We start from the raw sequence: 23,605 nt of genomic DNA on the forward strand, positions 1-23,605 counted from the left end.
TCATGCTTTAAAGACTTATTAACCCAGTTTTTTTCCTTGCATATCAAAAAAACTTACAACTCTTACCTATCTTCATGTTTTCCTTTTTTTATACAACCTACAACTTTTTAAGTCTTCAGTTCACCAATTCATAGTATTTTAACTTATTCTCTATTTAAAGTAACTTATAACTTAATAGTGGTTGCTTGCAACCTTGTTGGAATTAAATAAGAGTTTAAAAATATATAAATATATGCCAGTATTTAATAAATAGTAAATGTAAGCATAAAACTACTATTATTATAAATTATTATATAGTATCATAATTATTATAAAGTATTATAAAATTTTTTTCTAGCCCCGGCTATCAACCCCTACTAAATCTTATAATTTTGCATGGGGCCGGGTTCGCAATAAGTCTAATTTTCAGCCGGGGACAGGGCAAAGGTCACTTACTAATCACTGTACATTTAGGGATATCATTTTCCCCTCCCCCCTCCCTCTGTCTGTTTACTAAAACTTAAGAAGCCCCTTATTTAAATAAACCTCTGCTTATTACATCTGGATGTCTGCCCCCTTTTAACAATATAACCCCCTTAATTAAGTTAGAAAAAAATTCACCCACCCTTTTATTAAGACCACATCTCAGTTTATTAAATTGGGATAATAATTCCTAACACTGTTTTATCCCTACCCCACCTTTTATTAAGCACCTAAGAGTAACTTAAAAGAAGCTCTCATTTGGTTTAGAACCAGATAGAGAGCAGACAAAAATTATTGTAAGGTTTAGAACCATATAGAGAGTAGACAAAAAAGAGTAGGATATTAATATAGAATAAGACATAAAAAGAATTAAAAATGAATCTTGGAAAGAAAATAAAAATTATAAAAAAACAAAACAACTACATACCGACTTCACTCGCTCTAAAGCTGCTGCAGGCGAAGGATACTGTTGTAATGCAATTATTAAGTAACGATTTAGGATGGCATCAACTCCTAATTCTTGTAACTTTGATTGTGATAAAAGCCAATTCCATTCCATCAAATTGCAGAGTAACTAATTTTAAATTAAAAATTGTAACAAAAAAATTTGAAATAATAAATAAAAAATCATTTATGAAACAAAACTTAAATACAACATATTTGTCATTTAATTTATTACTGATGTTTAAAAGAAATCTATTGGGTCACAATCCCCACCACATCCCTGGTAATACAGCGCTCAACTTGTTTCTCCACGCAACAGCCTTGTTTATCAAGGTTTGTGTTTCGCAGTTACAAACTTGAAAGAGGGTTGTAACCACAAAATAAAGTATCCTCCTTGACTGTAGTGGCCTTCATGGCCTTGGGATAGTGAATTGACAATAAGAAAAAAAAAAATCCTTCAGTCCACAACAAATACAGAGTCAAGTGAGGACATAACGCTAGCAACAAGATTTAGGTAAAAACATAACTAGGACAAATTCATTTCTAACTTTTGAATAACTGTATTAAATAAAAAGAACTTCTACTTAACTATTGCTCTGTACTTATAAGAAGATTGGACACTCTATGTTATAGAATACATTTAAAAATATTTTAACACACACAAACACAGGGAGTGCAAACACACGCCTTATATGACCACTCATACAATAGTTTTTTTTTGACAACTTGGCCTTTTTTTACATGTATGGGTAACTTTCCACGGCGGAAAATAAATAAGTAATCATACTCTTTTTTTCAACTTTTAGCTAATGAATATTGATGTAGACACATGAAAGTTTATTTAAAATATACCTTTAGTACTAAAATTAATTTATTTAAGTTGTTTTTATGCTTCCTAAAGTTACAATCTTACTCAATATCGTATTATAAAAAAAGTATTATTGTAAAATGTTAGTTTTAACCATGAATTTATTTGCATAATCTGAATTTAGTGTGAAAATGGAGCTAACATGTTCAATTTGTTGTAGGTCAGACTTTACTTAAAAAATATATATATTAAACAAATAACAAAAGAACATTTCATGTAAGTTAACAAACTTAACGAATGATAAAATAAATGAAGGATAAACCAAAGAAAATAAAAACATATAACTAATATATTTGTTAATTTAGAAGTGTCTCAATTAATATTTCAAACTTAATTTAATTCAAAAAAGTTTTAATTAATAGTTTACAGCTAACAATATTTTTCTATATCACACGTTGATGTAGTGCTTAGGTTGATTAATTGTGTCATTTATGAGGTGCTACTGTTATATCAGCATTGGATGAGGGTTCATATTCTACTAATTGATATTTTTTTAAATGTTTTATTACAGATATAACAAATCATAATGGCACGTATTCTGTGGTCTGAAATTAATATTTTTTATACATACATATAAAAAATTATTTAGAGTAAGTACCATTTTGGTATATACCTAACACTTAATAATTAATAAAATTACAATATATAATATATATATATATGCATATATATATATATATGTATATATATATATATATATATATATATATATATATATATATATATATATATATATATATATATATATATATATATATATATATGTATATTGTTATTGACATAATGTTAGCATTTGCTTGTAATATCTTTTTTTTTAGGATATTTGGTGATTTAATCAAGTATTTGTATAAGTTGATGAAAAATCAAAATTATAAAATTTTTCTCTAAATATTTTTACTTTAATGGTTGATATTTTTTTTTATCATTTTTTATATTTAAAAGAATTTGAATATTTGAATGACTAAAACCTAAAATAAACCCAATATTTTTTCTTTGTAGACATTAGAAAATATCAAAGTTTCAAATTTTTTAATAACTAAGTTTCAATGTAATAAAGCTCGAATTAAATAACTTGGAAACTTCAATTTTTTTTAAATTCTTTTGCAAAGAAATACTTTTAAATTAAAACAAAAACATATATTAATTTTATGATTTTATTTTGTCTGGTTATTTTAATTTTTTATTTCAATAAGAATTTATTATTTTAGTTTAGTTTTATTTTTTTTTTAGTTTTTATTTCTCTTTCCAGTGTATATTGTTTATCTTTATTTTTAGTTTAAAATTTCATAAAAGGCATGTGACCACATGTCTTTCTTGAGAAGACTTGTGTGTGTGTGTGTATATATATAGATATATATATATATATATATATATATATATATATATATATATATATATATATATATATATATATATATATATATCTACATCTACTATAGCATATTTATGTAAGCATTTGCTCACTTTTTTTTTGCTTATCTGAAGGATAATAAATAAAAAGATGCCCCATAGCAAACTCTCAGTCGATGTAGCAACACTCCACTGCGAGTCAGGCTATTTGTCAGTTTATTTATGTATTGAAGCCCCAGGCAGCAGGCTATTTCAGTATATCACACTGCTCACCTAAATCAGCAGTATAAGATATATATATATACATATATAAAAATATATATATATATATATATATATATATATATATATATATATATGTATATATATATATATATGTATATACAAATATATATATACATACATATATATATATATATATATATATATATATATATATATATATATATATATATATATATATATATATATATATATATATATATATATATATATATATATATAAGTACTACAAAGATATATAAGTACTACTAATCATATTATCTATTTTTATTATTTTTATTATTTTATTAGATAATAAAAAAAGACAGTGGCAATAAAAGTTTAATAATTTTTAAAACAAAGTAAAAACAAAGACGACTTATTAACAACAAAAATTCTGTAAAATGATACATCACATATATATCATCACATAAATAGAAGAAAATATATATCATCACATATATATATGAACGAACTAACTTTAAAACCTTTCCAGAACTGCCTTTCAAGGAATGTAAATGCTCTTGAATTGTTTGCTTCAAGTAAACTTAAAACAAAAAACAAAGCATTAATAGAGGATTTTCAGTTAACTAAAAGATTTCTTATTAATTTATTTAAAATATTTATCTTATTAAGAGTTGGAAACACTTACCTGCGAGGATAAAGTGGTATGTATAACTCTGTCTCTACAACACTCTTTAGTTTTGTGACAATAGCATCTACTAAAAGCTGTAAAAATTATTGAAAAATAATTATTATATATAATATAATTTATAATAAAACAGATTATGTTATCATCCAATTCAATAATATTATTTCAAAAAATAAAAAAAGGCTATGACATGACGTAAGGGATTGTAAAAGGATTAAAACATAATCCTTAATAACATTGTTAATACCATAATTGTTAAAACCAAACTTATTTTTGATAATTTTGGAGTGAATGCATATTTATAATTATAACAAACAAATAAAAGTAAATAAGTTTAACATAGTGGTTGGTGATAATGATCATCATCACCATCATCATTATCACCAACCACTGAAAAGAAATGATTATTTTCTTACATTGAATTACGAATTACAAATTATCATTGAACCTTATACTAAATTACAATTTCCATACTAATGACATACTCCAGCTTTATTATATATTATATCTATTGTTATTTTTCAAAATAAAACTTCAAAACAAAAAATATTTTATTTTGTTTGAACTGTTATGGCCTCAAACAATGTTTTTCCTACCAATCATAATACTATCATTTGGACAGTAAGGCTCTTTAGTTGTGGTAAAGTAACTTATGTAAGAGAAGGAAAACATAAAAATAACTGAGATTAAGTAGAAGCTTGTAAACTTTAGGTGGATCCAAAAATTGATACATTAGATAACATAAACACAATACTTTTACATGTCTATGTACCCAACCATGTCCCTGGCAGTACCATGCTCAACTTGTTTCTCCGTGCAGTGGCCTTGTTTGTCAAGGTTCATGTTTTGGAGTTATAGAGTTTAGAGGGGGTTGTAACTAGAAAGTGACTGGGGCCCCTGCCCCGGCCCTGGCTAAAAATGAGACTTTTTGCAAAACTGGCCAAGGCAAAATTATAAGATTTAACAGGGGTTGATAGCCAAGGCTAGAAAAAAGTTTACAATTCTTTATATATTATAATTTTATACTTACATTTACTATCTAATAAATACTGACATATATTTATATATATATTTAAACTCGAATTTACTTCCAACAAGGTTGCAAGCAACCACTATTAAGTTATGAGTTACTTTAAAATAGAGGATAGATTAAAAAGCTAGGAAATGGTTATCTGAAGACTTAAAAATTGTAGGTTATTTAAAAATAAAAAACATGAAGATGGATTAATAAAAGTTTTTATAGCATGAAGGGCCAGATACAATAAAAGGATGCAACTTTTTGAATAAGAAGCCATGCAAGAATGAGTTTTGGTTTATTGTAATAGAGATGATAGCTCGCTTGAGCATTAACCATGATTAGAGAAACAGCATAAAAGAGGAAGGCTAAATCCTGATAATGATGATAATGATAATTATGATGATCATGTTGATCATAATGATGTTTATATATGCATATATATACAAAATATAACATGAATTTTGAAAAAAAAAAAAATTAAGGATGTATAAATGTTTATGCCCAGCCAAGGTATAATTTTTATAAAACCCAGTTCTGGCCCCAACCCCGGTCATTCACTAGTTGTAACCACAACTAAAAGTAGCCTCCTTGACTGCAGTGGACTTCATGGCCTTGGGGAGGTGAATTAAAATTAAAAAAAAAATATGTAGAAATGACCATTCTTTGTCAGACAAAAAAACTTTAATTGTTTGTTCTTCATTAAATGAACTGATGTTTTCCAGCAATTGTGCCATTAAAAAAAAAAGTTTAGTTTTTATGATCTTTTAAACAAACTTTTTAGAAATATTTTCATAAATTATGATTACTAATTGTTTAAAACGCTGATAAACTTTTGCTTTATTTGACTGCCAGATTCATAGTTTTGAAAACACTTTTCCTGATATTATTAGGGACCCATATTAATGATTTGCCAGACAACATTGTACACTATATAAAACTTTATGCCAATGATGGTAAAATTATTGGAGTCATCAATTAGCCGCAAGATTCCACCCTTTTTCAAGCTGACATAGATAAAATAGTTGACTGGTCACACATGTGGCTAATGCCTTTTAACACCGATAAATGCAGAGTTATGCATGTGGGACATATTAACAAGTCAACACACTCATACACAATGAAACAGTCAGATGGAAACTGTTGTACATTGAAAGAAACAATAGTTAAACAAGACCTTGGGATTATTGTTTCTGATGACTTAAAGGTCAAAACTCAAGTCAAAACAGCAGTCTCAATTGGAAACCAAATGCTTAATCGTCTCAAAAAAGCTTTTTGTAGCTGCAGACTAGTTTTATGGAAAACACTGTACCTGCATACATTCGTCCACATTTAGATTTTGCAGTACAGGTTTGGTCTCCTCATCAAAAAAAAGATAATAGAAAAAGTCTAAAGACGTGTAGCGAAAACAATATCTGAGATAAAACATCTATCATATGAAAAAAGATTACAAATGCTGAAACTAACATCACTTAAGGATCGCAGGAAGAAAGGTAACCTAATCCAACAGTTCAAATTTACTCACCAGATTGATGAAGTCAACTTTGATTTTCCTCAAACCCTACTGAATTCAACAACAAATTATTATCTCCATGGACATAATCTGCAACTTTTGCCTCAACTAATTAAAGGTTGCAATGAACGAGAAAATTTTTTTACATACAGTAACAAAACACTGGAACGCTCTTTCACACCTATCAGTTGACTCACCTTCTGTACATTTCTTTAAAAAAATCATATCATAGCTTTCTTGACCAGCTGTTTTGTGCAGCTTATCTGTGTCAACATAGAAAAGCCTGATGTAGCTCTTCTTCATTGGTTTAGATTACATTTATGCTACAATATGTACATAGAATTGTTTTTGTATTCTTCAATATAAACATTTTAGGACATGGGTTATTCAATGTACACTTGTATTTATATAGACTTTATACTAACTTTAAAATAAATAAAATAAATAAATAAAAAATATTTTTTTGGTAGTTATTTTAATAAATAAAGCCTGGGAACCAATACCAAATAGGTATTTTTTTAATATAAATTTATTGTTAACTTATAGATTGAGAAGAAAGGTAGCCAAAGTTAATCAGTCACAAACTTACAAAATTCATTTAACAGAAATAATTTTGCAATAAAATATAAAATAATGCAATAAAAACAAAGTTTAAAAAAAAATAAAAAAAAATTTATTATGATAAAAGAATTATGCTGACTTTGCTGGAGCACTTTTTAAAACTATTTTATAAAGTATTTTTGTATAAAATATGCCAACTGAACAATTTAAAATTAAAAAAAGCATTTAATTATCTGAAAAAAAGGAAAAACTTTATGTTAAACTACCTTATTATAAATCTATTTATTCTATTCTATATTTTTAATATATATTACATTATAAATCTACTTCTAAATCTAGAAAAAAAAAAAAAAGCTTTTATATTGCTTTAATTTGTATTTCCAATAAGAAGTTTAAATTTTTGTTACTGACTCCAACTCTGCAATAAGTTCAAAAGGTGAAGATTTTTCTTTCTTTGTCAACAAATTCCTTTTTTTTTGAATGTAATTGTTACAAATATCGTAAGCCAAACCTAGAGAAATTAATACCATTACACCTATAGCTGAACCAATAAATGCTCTAGAGGATAATAACTCATCTAATTTATACAACTCCAGATTTTTAGTGGGTGGATTCTTATTGTACATTTTAATGCTTTGGTCTACAAACCTCTTGGCATAGTTATTAAAGCAATCAGAGTAATTGTTTTTTTTCTCATCAAAATTAGTTGGCGAGTACAAATATACAAAAATGTTAGCAGGTAGTAAAGTTGTTACAATTAGATTTTTATCAATGATGTCATCATAGTACCACGCAGCAATATCAGGGTTAATCAAGCATGCATCACTCAGCCCATATTGTACTGACTCAAAAACATCTTTATAACTAGGTTTTGGAAAGATATTGCTCGCTTGTATACTATTTGCAAATTGGTTCTCAAAAGAATCTTGAAAAACAGAAATTTTTTTGTCAAGCAAAACATAGCTGCCTGTCACTGTTTCAACAACCAAAGAAGTCAGTATAGAGTAAAACACCATTCCAACAAACAACCAAAGTACAGCTATAAAACGACCAAATAATGTGTTAGGAACTACATCACCATAACCTATTGTCGTGAGAGTAATGAAAGCCCACCATAAACCAGAAACAAAACTAAGATTTCCATCGGGATTTCTCAACTGTTCAACTATACTTAAACTCAAACCAAAGATAATACATAACAAGCCAACAATAAGCAAAACCAGCAAAGATCGATTACATGCCACCATTAATTTATAATGCAGCTGTAAAGATTCCTTTCGAACAACAACAGCAATTTGAGTAAGAACTTTAATTGAATAAACATTAGTAGCATTGTTGCTGTAATCCAAATAATATGGTGAAATAAATGGGCCCCAGATTGTATTTTTTTCAATATACACACCATTGACAAACTTTTTTGAAAACGAATTCCAATCATTTAGTGGCGGGTTATACTTAATCAAAACCTCGTTTTTTTGCAAACAGTATGATTCAAAAGCAGAATACATACTTGGAATTATACCAACAACTGTATTAGTTGTATTGTTGTCTAAATATATATAAGGTTTTAGCTCCCAGTATGTCAAACTATACATTGGTGCTTGTTCACAATGAAATGTTCTCATCATTCCAAGCAGCATGTTTACAAAAACCATATTAAAAATCATTACACTGACAGTTTTTGTATTAAAATAAAAAAGAAATCAATCTAAATAAATAAATACAAGTTTAAGTAAGTAAAATAACTTTTTTTTTTCAACTTTTATTTATTATTTATTGCAATAACTTATAACAATAAATATAACAATGAATGCTTAAATGTATTTATAAATTATGCTAAAAATTACATATGTTTAGAGAACTTATATACTATAAATTTCTATTATACACTAATGTTAACAAAATTCAAAGGGAGAGAAATGAAATAATGAAACATGGACTCATTAAAATATAGAAATTAAGCTAGAAATGAGACTTTGTTTTAATATTTTTTTCTTAGCCAATTGTTTTGTATTCATTTTGTGACCAATCTTTTTTTTATATTACAAACCAATTAGGTGTTATTTAAAAATAAAAACATGCAAACAATAATAAAAACTAAGAAAAATGAAATTGTTAAAGATGAAGCCAAACAAATTCTGTAAATAAGATCAAACTGCAGACAACTTTCTGAGAGAGTTTTTACATAAGTTACATAAGAATTAATTAATAATAACTACTAGAAAGTAATCCAACTAAATTATGCATAATTATCCAACTAAATTATGCATAGATTTTTTAAAATACATAATGGACATGGTAACACCTCAGCTAGAACAAAAGTTAAATATTTAAATTTGAAAAAAAAAAAAAATCATGTAATTTTTATAAGTTCATGAAGAAATGAAGCAAACTTCTCAATACTTATATGTATTGTAAAAATGCATGACAAGATAAAACAAATAAGTTAATATTCATGTTACCTAATACCACTAGAAGTTTTCAAGGGCCAATCTTATTGACAAATTTTACTTAAGAGACAGTTAAGTTCATAATAAAAATGTTTAATATCTACTTAACATTTAAAAACTAAATAAATTGTTTACACATAACAGATAAGAATTTCTAATATATAAAACTTTTTGACTGAAAAGGTTTAAGTGTGAAATTTTTTTTCAGTTAAAAAATTATTACTTTGAATTTAAACAATTAACTTTTAAAGGTCAAAATATTCAATTATATTTACTGTATATAAAATTTTACAAAACAGTATAATTAAGGTGGTTCAAAGTTTTTTTTAAATTTGCTAAAGTTTAAAATAATTTGTTTTATAAAAAAATTTTTTTTACATTGTTTATACTCATATAATTATACCAATATAGATGAACATTCAAAAAAAAAAAAAATAATGATAATAATAATAATAAAAAAAAAATAATGATAATAATAATAATAAAAAAAAAATAATGATAATAATAATAATAAAAAAAAAATAATGATAATAATAATAATAAAAAAAAAATAATGATAATAATAATAATAAAAAAAAAATAATGATAATAATAATAATAATAAAAAAATAATGATAATAATAATAATAAAAAAAAAATAAAAGAGTAACATCAGAAATCAAATTCCTTTGGAATATTGAAAATTGCAACAATCTATAAAAACAAAAAAAAGGTTAGCATAACTTTTTTTTTAATAATTAAACGGTCTACATTTTTCAAATAAATTTTTAAAAAGGTTATTGACATGTAACTGAATAAACAGCATTTATATTTTTTAATAATTCAATAATAAAAATTCAACAAATAAACAAATATAACTCAAATGAAGAATATAGGTATTAAACTGAGTTAAAGCATTTTACTCTTAGCAAAGTTGATAAACAAAAAAACATATATTTTATATTTTATTAGTAAACAAAAAATATAGAAATATTTATAATAAGTAAACATTATATAAATAATAAATTTTAAATTTATTTAAAAAGTAAACAAAATATAACATCTTAACAAGACAAAAAACTTGACAAATTATAATTACTAATTAAAAAGAGAAGTCTCTATTGTACTCTCATCAAGAAAAGGTGTTTGAACACTACTTTGTTTGCTCATACCACCACGCACCCACAATTCAAATATTAAGCCAAAGCTTATAAAAACAAATAATAAACCAACTATAATTTGTTAAACTACCTTATTATAAATCTATTTATTCTATTCTATATTTTTAATATATATTACATTATAAATCTACTTCTAAATCTAGAAAAAAAAAAAAAAGCTTTTATATTGCTTTAATTTGTATTTCCAATAAGAAGTTTAAATTTTTGTTACTGACTCCAACTCTGCAATAAGTTCAAAAGGTGAAGATTTTTCTTTCTTTGTCAACAAATTCCTTTTTTTTTGAATGTAATTGTTACAAATATCGTAAGCCAAACCTAGAGAAATTAATACCATTACACCTATAGCTGAACCAATAAATGCTCTAGAGGATAATAACTCATCTAATTTATACAACTCCAGATTTTTAGTGGGTGGATTCTTATTGTACATTTTAATGCTTTGGTCTACAAACCTCTTGGCATAGTTATTAAAGCAATCAGAGTAATTGTTTTTTTTCTCATCAAAATTAGTTGGCGAGTACAAATATACAAAAATGTTAGCAGGTAGTAAAGTTGTTACAATTAGATTTTTATCAATGATGTCATCATAGTACCACGCAGCAATATCAGGGTTAATCAAGCATGCATCACTCAGCCCATATTGTACTGACTCAAAAACATCTTTATAACTAGGTTTTGGAAAGATATTGCTCGCTTGTATACTATTTGCAAATTGGTTCTCAAAAGAATCTTGAAAAACAGAAATTTTTTTGTCAAGCAAAACATAGCTGCCTGTCACTGTTTCAACAACCAAAGAAGTCAGTATAGAGTAAAACACCATTCCAACAAACAACCAAAGTACAGCTATAAAACGACCAAATAATGTGTTAGGAACTACATCACCATAACCTATTGTCGTGAGAGTAATGAAAGCCCACCATAAACCAGAAACAAAACTAAGATTTCCATCGGGATTTCTCAACTGTTCAACTATACTTAAACTCAAACCAAAGATAATACATAACAAGCCAACAATAAGCAAAACCAGCAAAGATCGATTACATGCCACCATTAATTTATAATGCAGCTGTAAAGATTCCTTTCGAACAACAACAGCAATTTGAGTAAGAACTTTAATTGAATAAACATTAGTAGCATTGTTGCTGTAATCCAAATAATATGGTGAAATAAATGGGCCCCAGATTGTATTTTTTTCAATATACACACCATTGACAAACTTTTTTGAAAACGAATTCCAATCATTTAGTGGCGGGTTATACTTAATCAAAACCTCGTTTTTTTGCAAACAGTATGATTCAAAAGCAGAATACATACTTGGAATTATACCAACAACTGTATTAGTTGTATTGTTGTCTAAATATATATAAGGTTTTAGCTCCCAGTATGTCAAACTATACATTGGTGCTTGTTCACAATGAAATGTTCTCATCATTCCAAGCAGCATGTTTACAAAAACCATATTAAAAATCATTACACTGACAGTTTTTGTATTAAAATAAAAAAGAAATCAATCTAAATAAATAAATACAAGTTTAAGTAAGTAAAATAACTTTTTTTTTTCAACTTTTATTTATTATTTATTGCAATAACTTATAACAATAAATATAACAATGAATGCTTAAATGTATTTATAAATTATGCTAAAAATTACATATGTTTAGAGAACTTATATACTATAAATTTCTATTATACACTAATGTTAACAAAATTCAAAGGGAGAGAAATGAAATAATGAAACATGGACTCATTAAAATATAGAAATTAAGCTAGAAATGAGACTTTGTTTTAATATTTTTTTCTTAGCCAATTGTTTTGTATTCATTTTGTGACCAATCTTTTTTTTATATTACAAACCAATTAGGTGTTATTTAAAAATAAAAACATGCAAACAATAATAAAAACTAAGAAAAATGAAATTGTTAAAGATGAAGCCAAACAAATTCTGTAAATAAGATCAAACTGCAGACAACTTTCTGAGAGAGTTTTTACATAAGTTACATAAGAATTAATTAATAATAACTACTAGAAAGTAATCCAACTAAATTATGCATAATTATCCAACTAAATTATGCATAGATTTTTTAAAATACATAATGGACATGGTAACACCTCAGCTAGAACAAAAGTTAAATATTTAAATTTGAAAAAAAAAAAAAAATCATGTAATTTTTATAAGTTCATGAAGAAATGAAGCAAACTTCTCAATACTTATATGTATTGTAAAAATGCATGACAAGATAAAACAAATAAGTTAATATTCATGTTACCTAATACCACTAGAAGTTTTCAAGGGCCAATCTTATTGACAAATTTTACTTAAGAGACAGTTAAGTTCATAATAAAAATGTTTAATATCTACTTAACATTTAAAAACTAAATAAATTGTTTACACATAACAGATAAGAATTTCTAATATATAAAACTTTTTGACTGAAAAGGTTTAAGTGTGAAATTTTTTTTCAGTTAAAAAATTATTACTTTGAATTTAAACAATTAACTTTTAAAGGTCAAAATATTCAATTATATTTACTGTATATAAAATTTTACAAAACAGTATAATTAAGGTGGTTCAAAGTTTTTTTTAAATTTGCTAAAGTTTAAAATAATTTGTTTTATAAAAAAATTTTTTTTACATTGTTTATACTCATATAATTATACCAATATAGATGAACATTCAAAAAAAAAAAAAATAATGATAATAATAATAATAAAAAAAAAATAATGATAATAATAATAATAAAAAAAAAATAATGATAATAATAATAATAAAAAAAAAATAATGATAATAATAATAATAAAAAAAAAATAATGATAATAATAATAATAAAAAAAAAATAATGATAATAATAATAATAATAAAAAAATAATGATAATAATAATAATAAAAAAAAAATAAAAGAGTAACATCAGAAATCAAATTCCTTTGGAATATTGAAAATTGCAACAATCTATAAAAACAAAAAAAAGGTTAGCATAACTTTTTTTTTAATAATTAAACGGTCTACATTTTTCAAATAAATTTTTAAAAAGGTTATTGACATGTAACTGAATAAACAGCATTTATATTTTTTAATAATTCAATAATAAAAATTCAACAAATAAACAAATATAACTCAAATGAAGAATATAGGTATTAAACTGAGTTAAAGCATTTTACTCTTAGCAAAGTTGATAAACAAAAAAACATATATTTTATATTTTATTAGTAAACAAAAAATATAGAAATATTTATAATAAGTAAACATTATATAAATAATAAATTTTAAATTTATTTAAAAAGTAAACAAAATATAACATCTTAACAAGACAAAAAACTTGACAAATTATAATTACTAATTAAAAAGAGAAGTCTCTATTGTACTCTCATCAAGAAAAGGTGTTTGAACACTACTTTGTTTGCTCATACCACCACGCACCCACAATTCAAATATTAAGCCAAAGCTTATAAAAACAAATAATAAACCAACTATAATTTGGTATAATATATTTTTCTGAAACATATCTGAAATTGAGTCAACATATAATGTCTCAGTGTGACAAGTTCTTCGAAAATGCTTAATAGATGAGGCATAAACTTGTTCATCCTTTTCAAACATACAATTAAATACATTTTTAGCTGCAGCAGATAAGTTCATGGAAATATGAGCATTTATGTATAAAGATGCAGGCAATGTATTTATAACACGCAGTGGAATATCTTGACTATCATTCTCAATGTCTTTTTGAAGCCATGCAGCAACATCATCATTAATTAGAGCAGCAAACACTTGACCGTTTCGAACCATTTTTAATGCAGCTTCATATGACTCAGCAGGCACTACCACACCACCATAAACATCTCTAGCCACTTTTAATTCATAGGAACTTTCAAGAACAGCAACTGTTTTTTCATATATATTTAAATCGTTAACCCCTTCAATAACTTCAGTGACTGTTGCAGTTACAAGACAAGCAATAATAACACCTAAAAACAACCATATTGATGCAATTATTTTTCCAGGTATTGATATAGGCACAACATCACCATACCCAACAGTAGTCATAGAGACTAAGCTCCACCAAAAACCAGTACCTACCCCTTTCACAAAAAATCTTGAAAACTGTTGGTTACATGAAAATTCTGCGATCCATATGAGAACTCCAAATATTACTGCTAACAACAAAACAAGAAGCAGAATTTGACGACAACTCATAATCCCAAGCAACATTTTATTTGGTAAAGAAATAACATAACGAGGCACAATGACTGCAATTTTTTCCGATTTAATAATTACAAAAGAACGCTGACCTCTTAAAGATCCATATTCTTTTCTTTCTAATTCTTTATCATCTACGTAAGAGTCATCTGGAAACCATACAGACTTTTGTTGAGTGATACCTGCAAGTTCAAACTCTCCATATTTCTTTTTGGAATACAAAATACTTAGGAATTCTTTTCTTGAGGATAAAAGTTTTGTAAAGTTCATTATGTTAATACTTTCATTGCCACAATGAATTTGAGCCTCACTAAATATTCTTGGAATCATGCCATCTATTTTCCCATCATTATTTCTAAATATGAATGGTTTGAGCTCCCAAAATACACTATCAAGTAAACTTTCTGAACATGAAGAAGTTACAAAAACAAACAAAAATGTTTTTAGAACTATAAGAGCATTAAATAACATTATGTGCACTTTATAGACTTTTTAAAACATTATATGTCCTTAAAAAACAATATGTGTACATAACAACCTTGACAACTTTTAAAAATTTTATAAAAAATAATTTTAATAATGAATCACAATTATAAAAAAGAAGAAATCACAATATTGACTAAAACAATTATTATTAGAAATTTATTTTTTCCTTTATATTAAAAATAAAAAGTATTATATTGTTATTATTATATAATAACAATAACAATATAATACTTTTATTTGTTATATTTATTTGCTTATTAAAAACAAATTATTTTTCTAAAATGAAACTTTTTAATACAATGTCTAACATTTGAATTTTTTTTATGAATAATCCAAATCAAAACAGTTAACAATAAAATATTGATTAACAGTTGTATAACTGTATAAAACTCCTTATTTTTTAAACAGTCTGATTTTATTTAGTAGAAAAAAAAGTAATATAGTAAACATTCAGTATAATATAAAAATATCTCATCTGACTTTGTACCATAAAACAGTTTTTTTTTTTTTAATTTTAAATTCTTAATATTTATATATTCTATATTTTTTATTCTAACTTCTTTTTAATTCCAAATCTTCATTATTAACCACAAAAATAACATGATTAGAAATATAATTGAAAATAAAATAATAAAAATTAAATTAAAATAATTCATAAATAAAATTTATTTCTTATATATAAGTCTTTTTATGGATAAAATTTACTAATCATATACAAGTTTTTTTTTAAACTTAAATTTATTACAAAAATATTTATTGAACTGCAATTAGAATACAAATTTAAATACAATTAGAAACAATCAACACCAACCTTGGTTGTTTTACTTTCTTTTGTTATGGTTGGAAAATCATGAACAAGTCTTTGAAATAAACATGTAGAAAGCTTTGTTTGCTTGCTCGAAAGTGGGTCCCAAACGTCACGCATTATCACTATAAATTTAATTTATTATCATATCACCTTTTATTATACTAGAGACATAATTAAAGCATTAATATAACTTGAAATATTAATGCTTTAATTAAAGCATTAAATAAACTCCAAAAATATAATATGAGGTTACGATTGAATTGACCTGTTAAGGTGACATATTAAAACTTAACTAAAATTTTGAGTTCGATGTATTGATTTTAATAATAATAGTTAATTTAATGGTTAATTAAAATACAAACACAAACACAAATTACTACTTTAAACAAATTACTACTAATTTAATACTAGTTGTTTGCCTAAAACCAAACTGAACTCAGTCAATACATGCCACAGAAAACAATTATCATTTTTATCTACATATGTAATATATATATTTTTTATTTTAATGTTTTTTTTTTTTAATTCTTATGGGTTTAATGTTTTATAAATGCATGAGCGTTATGAAAAATTAATTAAAATATTTAAATACACTTTATCTGCACATATTCACTAATGTTTAATGTTCACAATAAAAGAGAAAATCATTAAACCAAGTCTTGAAAATATTAAACAATTATTAAACAATTATCAGTATCAGTATAATTCAAAACAATTATATATATATATATATATATAAAACAATAAAATAGATATACTAATTAGCAACTGATTAATGTTCTTTCGTGAGTTAATGGCAAGAAAGAGTTGCAACACTTTTATTATAAGAAAATGTGAACAAAAGTGTATGCAAATATCTAACTTATGCAAACTTCAAATTATGTTATGATAAAAATTACATCAAGCTTTACAGTTTTACAGAAAAATTGCATTGTGGCAATATATCTTTAATTTTGATTTATAGCATTTATTTGCTGTATTATAAAGTTATACCATCTTTTATTTTTAAATAGTGTTGAAAATTATTAGGTTAGTATGCCTTAGTGGCCTTAGCTTGTTGTGCTTTTAATTTGCATCATGTGGGTTCAAATCCTTTTGCTGGCACGTTTCTTTTTTTTACATAATCTTTTCCAATTGAATTGAAAATTGCATTGTTGCAATATCTTCTTAATTTTGATTTAGAGCATTTATTTGCTGTATTATAAAATTATACTATCTTTCATTTATTAAATAATGTTAAAAATTACTAGATTAGTATGCCTTAGTGGTCGATAGGGTTAGCTCACTGCATGGTTGGAAAAAAAACCCAACCCAAAAAAACCCACCTTAAAAAAACCCAATGAAACCCAAAAAAATTTCGGTTTTTTTAAAATTCTATTTTACAACTGATAAGTCATTTTAGCTTCTACTGTAAATACACTTGTATAAACTGAATTTATATACAACGTTCACAATAGGGCATGGAAACCGGTAATGAGAAACCGGTTTTTACAGGTAATTTTTATTCCCAAAAATTACAGTTACCGGTTTTTTCTCAATCTATTACCGCGGTTTTAAAAATGATATTTTGTTAATTAAATAATTTGGTATTTTGCTTTCATTTTAATTTGGCAACTCCTAAAAGACGCAACACAGTGAGAGAAAGCGGTTCTTTGATGAAAAAGCAATAAACACGAAGATGACCTTCGTTGCAGGAAACAATAATTCCGAGGTATGGAAGCACTTCTTACACAGCAAGGATCTGCAGCTGGCGAAGTGCAAAACTTGTAGCAAAGAAATCAAGTGCAAAGGTGGATCTACCAGTGGTATAAGATCTAATCTCAAATTAATGCATCATATCGAGGCCGATGCTATGAAACAAGTATCAGCTAAAGTTGAACAAAAAGTTGGAAAAATTGATCACTTCTTCGTGACCCAAAAAGATTCCTTGGCAGTTGTCTTGTTCGAGTTAGTTGCCATTGATGGATTACCAATTCGAGTACTGGCAAAAAGTCAACATTTAACAGCGGCATTGGGAGCTCAAGGATACCACTTGCCAAAAGATGCAAAATCGATCAAAGCAATTATTATGAAGCACTGTCTTGAGGTTAAAGACATTTATAAAAAGCAGTTTGAAAAAATGAAGAAAGACAAAATTTGTTTTAGCATTACTCTTGATGAATACACATCATATGTAAGAGAAGGTTTATTAATATCAATGTTCATGTCAAGAATCGGCATTGGAATTTGGGAATGGTAAGAATTTTTGGCTCAATGCCAGCGGTGACCATTGTTAGAGAAAAGCTAAAAGAATTTGAAATTTTTCTGGACTCTGATATTGTGGCAGCTACAACTGATGGAGCTGCTGTAATGAAAAAATTCGGAAAAGCTATTTTACCAACCCATCAATTGTGTTTGGCACATGGCATCCACTTAGCAGTCTGTGATGTTTTATACAAAACAACTCCGGTCCAAGAAGTCATTCCTGATCTTGATGAAGAAAAAGATTTTGCACTTGATGATATTTCCATCTCTGATGACAGCGATTACAAAGATGAAGAAGGTGTTGGATTACAGGTAAGTATTATATATAATTATTCAAAAGTATAAGGCATCTAAATAAGATTATTTTTATTAAAAAAATCATCTTAATTACTGATACTTTCAGGTAGTAATTGAAGATGATCAACCCCCTGAAGTCCGTCAAGGTCTGAGACATTATTTTAAAAGTAAGATGTTGTGTACGCCTGTTTTGCAAGTCCCCTGTCAAAAACGATGGTATTCTTCAAAAGCACGTTCTAGCTGAGTTTAAAAAAGAATTATTACTTATGCTTGACTCAAAAACTAGGTGAAACAGTTTGGTGGACATGATGTCTCAATTTGTTAAGCTAAAGAAGCCTATCAAGATGTCCTTGATCAAAATTTCTAGTGAAATAAGCTTCTCCGATGAAGAATTTAACACATTTGAAGAATTGATTGCAGCCCTAGAACCAGTAAAAGTGGGAACAGAAGCTTTATGTAGACGAGATGCAACATTGATTTTAAGTGATCAGATTCTGAAGTTTATTTGCCTTAAATTAAGCATGCAGAGTTCAACTTTCAGCAAAGAGTTATTAGAAATGTTAGTCAAAAGAATAAAGGAAAGAAGAAGTCCTGATATAATAAATCTATTGATTTATTTAAACGATTCAGAGGCCTTGGACAAGCAAGGGCAAAGTACGGATGTCTTTGACACTCCACAAATGAAACGAAATGCCCTTGCAAATACTGCTGCCAAATTATTCTGTCGTATGTTTGAGGAGAGCTACGAAGATGAAGATAAATCGGAAGAAGAATGTCAGAAATACCCAATATTGATGAAGGACAATCTTCCTTGGCAGAACAATTTGAACAGTCTATCAAGGATGCTCTGAAGTGTCCCTCTAGTTCAGAGAGGATGAGAGTGGGCATTAGTTCCAAATCACTGTTGAAGAAAATGGCCGTTTTTGAGCTGACAAAAACTCTCACAAACAACTTAGAAATGCTGTATAATGCATTGATGGGTATACCAGTAACTAGTGTTGAAGCTGAACGTATATAACGTATATATATAAACTTCTAGAGAGGATTCTATGATCGTCAGATCCGTCAAGAAGGATCCTTGGATATCATCAGTCGAGATACAAAAGCAATTAGAGCTGCCTGTATCGGACCAAACAATCAGACGACGTGCTGTTGAAGCCGGATTGTTTTCTTGACGCCCTGCAACCGCTGATTTCACTAAAAAACCAGAAGAAAAGACTCCTGTTTGCTACATCTCATATTGACTGGAATGTGCAGAAATGGCGAACTGTCCTGTTCAGTGATGAATCGAAGTTCAACATCATTGGGAGCAACGGCATTTGCTGTGTAAGTCAACTGGCTGGAAAACGCCTCGATTTACGTCACTGCCATAAAACCGTGAAACATTGCGGAGGCAATGTAATGGTCTGGGGGTGTTTTTCTGCTAACGGTCTAGGTCCAATACATCGAAAGGATGGAATAATGGACCATTTCATCTACAAAAATATCCTGAAAGATGTTATGTTACCTCATGCTGAATTGAATATGCCAATAAAATGGGTTTTTCAACAAGACAACGATCTGAAACACTGCAAAAGTAGTCAAGCAGTGGTTTCAAGGCAACCACATATCAGTGATGGATTGGCCACCTCAATCTCTGGATCTCAACCCTATCGAGAACCTGTGGGAGATCGTCAACTGCAGAATTAATTGTGAAGGTGTTCGTAATAAGGATCAACTGTTTGAACAAATCCAAAAGGCCTGGGCAGCGATTCCACAAAGTTTCATTGATCACCTGATCGAATCTATGACTCGAAGATGCAAGGCTGTGATTGACAACAAAGGATTCGCCACGAAATATTGATAGCGAAATACAGCTTGGTCAACATTTTGTCGAGTTGCACTTGTTTTGTTTAGAAGGAAATCAACTTTTTTTAATACTTTTGATTAATTTATTAATTTTCGTGTACAAATAATGAACTTTGTGATGAATAAAACTTGAAGAACTTTGTCTCTAAACAGTTACATAAGTATTTCTCTAAATTGAAAAAATGCAGCACTTTTATATAAAGAAACTAAATTAGTATTATTTGGTTGCACTCGTTTTGTCCGATACTGTACATATATATATATATATATATATATATATATATATATATATATATATATATATATATATATATATATATATATATATATATATATATATATATATATATACAGTTGTGGCCAAAAGTCTGTTGTATTTGTGTTTTTTTAACAAATTTAAAGTTTGAATGGACACAGTGTCTCATATATACATATATATATCTCAGTATATACATATATATATATATATATATACATATATATATATATATATATATATATATATATATATATATATATATATATATATATATATGTATATATATATATATGTATATATATATATATATATATATACAGTTGTGGCCAAAAGTCTGTTGTATTTGTGTTTTTTTAACAAATTTAAAGTTTGAATGGACACAGTGTCTCTAAAACATCTTACAGTTTATCAAAATATTGTTTAAAATTACATAACAGTAATATAGTTCAGTTTTACATATCACTTATATCTGCTACACTGTCCCTTAATCTTAATTACTTCAGCAAATCTCGCAGGCATAGAATAACGAGATTTTTACAAACATCAACAGTTATGTCTGTGGACCACACATGTGTAATGATGGCACGAAGATCATCTAAATTTGATGGTTTCTCTTTATCAATTTTTAGTTTCATTATATGCCACAAGTTTTCGATGGGGTTAAGGTCTAGGCTCTGCCCCGGTCAAGGACCTAGAACCTCAACTCCATGATCTCGAAGCCAGTTTTTCACTAAAGCTGCTTGATGGCAGGGAGCACCATCATGCATAAACAGTTTGCGATTGTGAATCTGCATAACTGTCAAAAGCTTTTCATCCAGTATGGTAATATATTTCTGTGCATTTATAGTAGTATTTTGTGGGAAAAAGTAGAGGGAGCCTCAGCCAGACGCTGAGAAGTTGCCTTAAACGATCAAGTATGCTGCATGTTTAACAGTTCGTATGCAAAACTTTGAATAAAATCTTTTATTGGCAGGGCGCCAAACATATCTTGGTGCTGCAGAAAACAACTTTACAAGGTTACTTACGTCACTAAACAATACTTCATTCCACATTTCACTAGTGTAATGTTTGAACTTCCTACAAAAAAGTAATTTATCACGAACGCTCTTCTTCGATAACAGCGATTTTTGTGCAGGTCAGTACGCTTTTAGATTAAAAGTGTCACTTAAGCGTTGTCGAATGGCTCTTGCACTAACTCTGTGTTGCAATTGACTGGCTGTGGCAAAGGATGATATCATTGGGTTCTTCAACACGTGTCGTTAAATCACTCAATCTGTAACAGGAGTTGTAACCTTAGGGTGTCCGGTTCACTGTTTTGATTTCACATCACCTGTCTCTTGCTAACATTTCATTGTCAATAACATAACTTGCTGGGAAACATTAAGATGTTGTGCCACACCTGCTTGTGTTAAACCCGAGTTAACTAACGCAACAATCTGACCACATTTATTAGGTGAAAATTCCATTTTTGGTATGAAATTATTGATCTAAAGTAAACAAAGAACACAGCATAAATAAAGTAGAAATGAAACTATTTTATTTTTTAAATAAAAGATTACCTCAATAAGTTCAACCAATAAAAGCTACAGCTTTTTGGTTCGTTTCTAGGCTTTCAACAAGCTTGAAACAGCAACATGACGCAAAATGCAGTTATATTTGAGCATACAACAGACTTTTGGCTACAACTGTATATATATATATATATATATATATATATATATATATATATATATATATATATATATATATATATATATATATATATATATACATATATATATATATATATATATATATATATATATATATATATATATATATATATATATATATATATGTATATATATATATATATGTATATATATATATATATATATGTATATATATATATATATATATATATATATATATATATATATATATATATATATATATATATATATATATATATATGTATTTATTGAAATTGTTTTAAAGACCATAAAAAGTTTAAAATCTTTTTTTTATAAAGTTTTATTATTTGATAAACCGCCTGTCCCAACCAAGCTCTCAGTCGATGTAGCGGCACTACCTTGTAGCAGCAGGGTATAAGATAGTCAATGTAGTAACACTCTTGTAGCAGCAGACTATAAAATAGTCCATGTAGCAACATCCCTTATAGCACCAGGCTGTAAAATAGTTGACGTAGCATAACTTAAAATAAGACCTAGCATAAAAATAAAAATAAAAAAATTCAGAATGTTTTTACTTAAAAAAACAAATAAACATTTAGTACGTTTTTAAAAAAATTCAGAAAGTTTTAAAAAACATACTAGTCTTTTAATTTGCATTTTTGTGGTTTTTTAATAGACAATAAATTTAATTAGTTTCCTCAATTAAATGAATGTATTTTGACATAATCTGTACTTAATTTTGTCTTGCTAGATGTCATAGAGTAGTTAAGCTATACTTTACTATAGCTTCAAGTGGGAGTACCTTAATTAGACCAAAAAACTATAATGTACAAAATTTGAAAGTCCAATTGTATCTTATTTTAATTTTAATTTTTTTACATTTAATTTACATATAATTCATTATGAAACATAAACTAGGATGAATTTATAAAAAAATTTTATTTGTGAGTATTATTGAAAATTTTTTGTTTGTTTATTTATTGTTATTTTTTAATGAAATATTTATATTACTTTTTTTTATATGATTATTGATAAAAAGATTATTATATTTATGAAAT

At 26.7% G+C, this 23,605-nt stretch overlaps 3 protein-coding genes across 3 annotated transcripts in view; all 3 read right to left on the bottom strand.

The window, feature by feature from the left end:
• The window catches only part of LOC100202870 (PAX3- and PAX7-binding protein 1), a 59,902-nt gene that overhangs the window by 12,587 nt on the left and 23,710 nt on the right, over positions 1-23,605 (bottom strand). The window contains exons 6-9 of the mRNA XM_065792553.1: positions 16,230-16,348; positions 4,038-4,114; positions 3,866-3,932; positions 890-1,036 (exon numbers count right to left, since the gene is read on the bottom strand). Of these exons, the coding sequence (XP_065648625.1) occupies positions 890-1,036; positions 3,866-3,932; positions 4,038-4,114; positions 16,230-16,348 (410 nt within the window). The remainder of the gene's footprint in view (positions 1-889; positions 1,037-3,865; positions 3,933-4,037; positions 4,115-16,229; positions 16,349-23,605) is intronic.
• Positions 7,482-8,855, bottom strand: LOC136077994 (uncharacterized). The gene has a single exon (XM_065792555.1). The coding sequence runs from the start codon at positions 8,791-8,793 to the stop codon at positions 7,519-7,521; it is 1,275 nt and encodes a 424-aa protein (XP_065648627.1). The 5' UTR covers positions 8,794-8,855; the 3' UTR covers positions 7,482-7,518.
• On the bottom strand, positions 14,040-15,439 carry LOC124809017 (potassium voltage-gated channel subfamily S member 3). Its single transcript, XM_065792554.1, has one exon. It carries the CDS (start codon positions 15,401-15,403, stop codon positions 14,069-14,071), a length of 1,335 nt encoding a protein of 444 aa, XP_065648626.1. The 5' UTR covers positions 15,404-15,439; the 3' UTR covers positions 14,040-14,068.

Source organism: Hydra vulgaris, chromosome 03, assembly GCF_038396675.1.
Source record: "Hydra vulgaris chromosome 03, alternate assembly HydraT2T_AEP".
Taxonomy (NCBI): domain Eukaryota; kingdom Metazoa; phylum Cnidaria; class Hydrozoa; order Anthoathecata; family Hydridae; genus Hydra; species Hydra vulgaris.

Bases quoted from the DNA above. Each gene is read 5' to 3' on its own strand.
- LOC136077994 (XM_065792555.1), bottom strand. From the start codon at position 8,793: ATGATTTTTAATATGGTTTTTGTAAACATGCTGCTTGGAATGATGAGA.
- LOC124809017 (XM_065792554.1), bottom strand. From the start codon at position 15,403: ATGTTATTTAATGCTCTTATAGTTCTAAAAACATTTTTGTTTGTTTTT.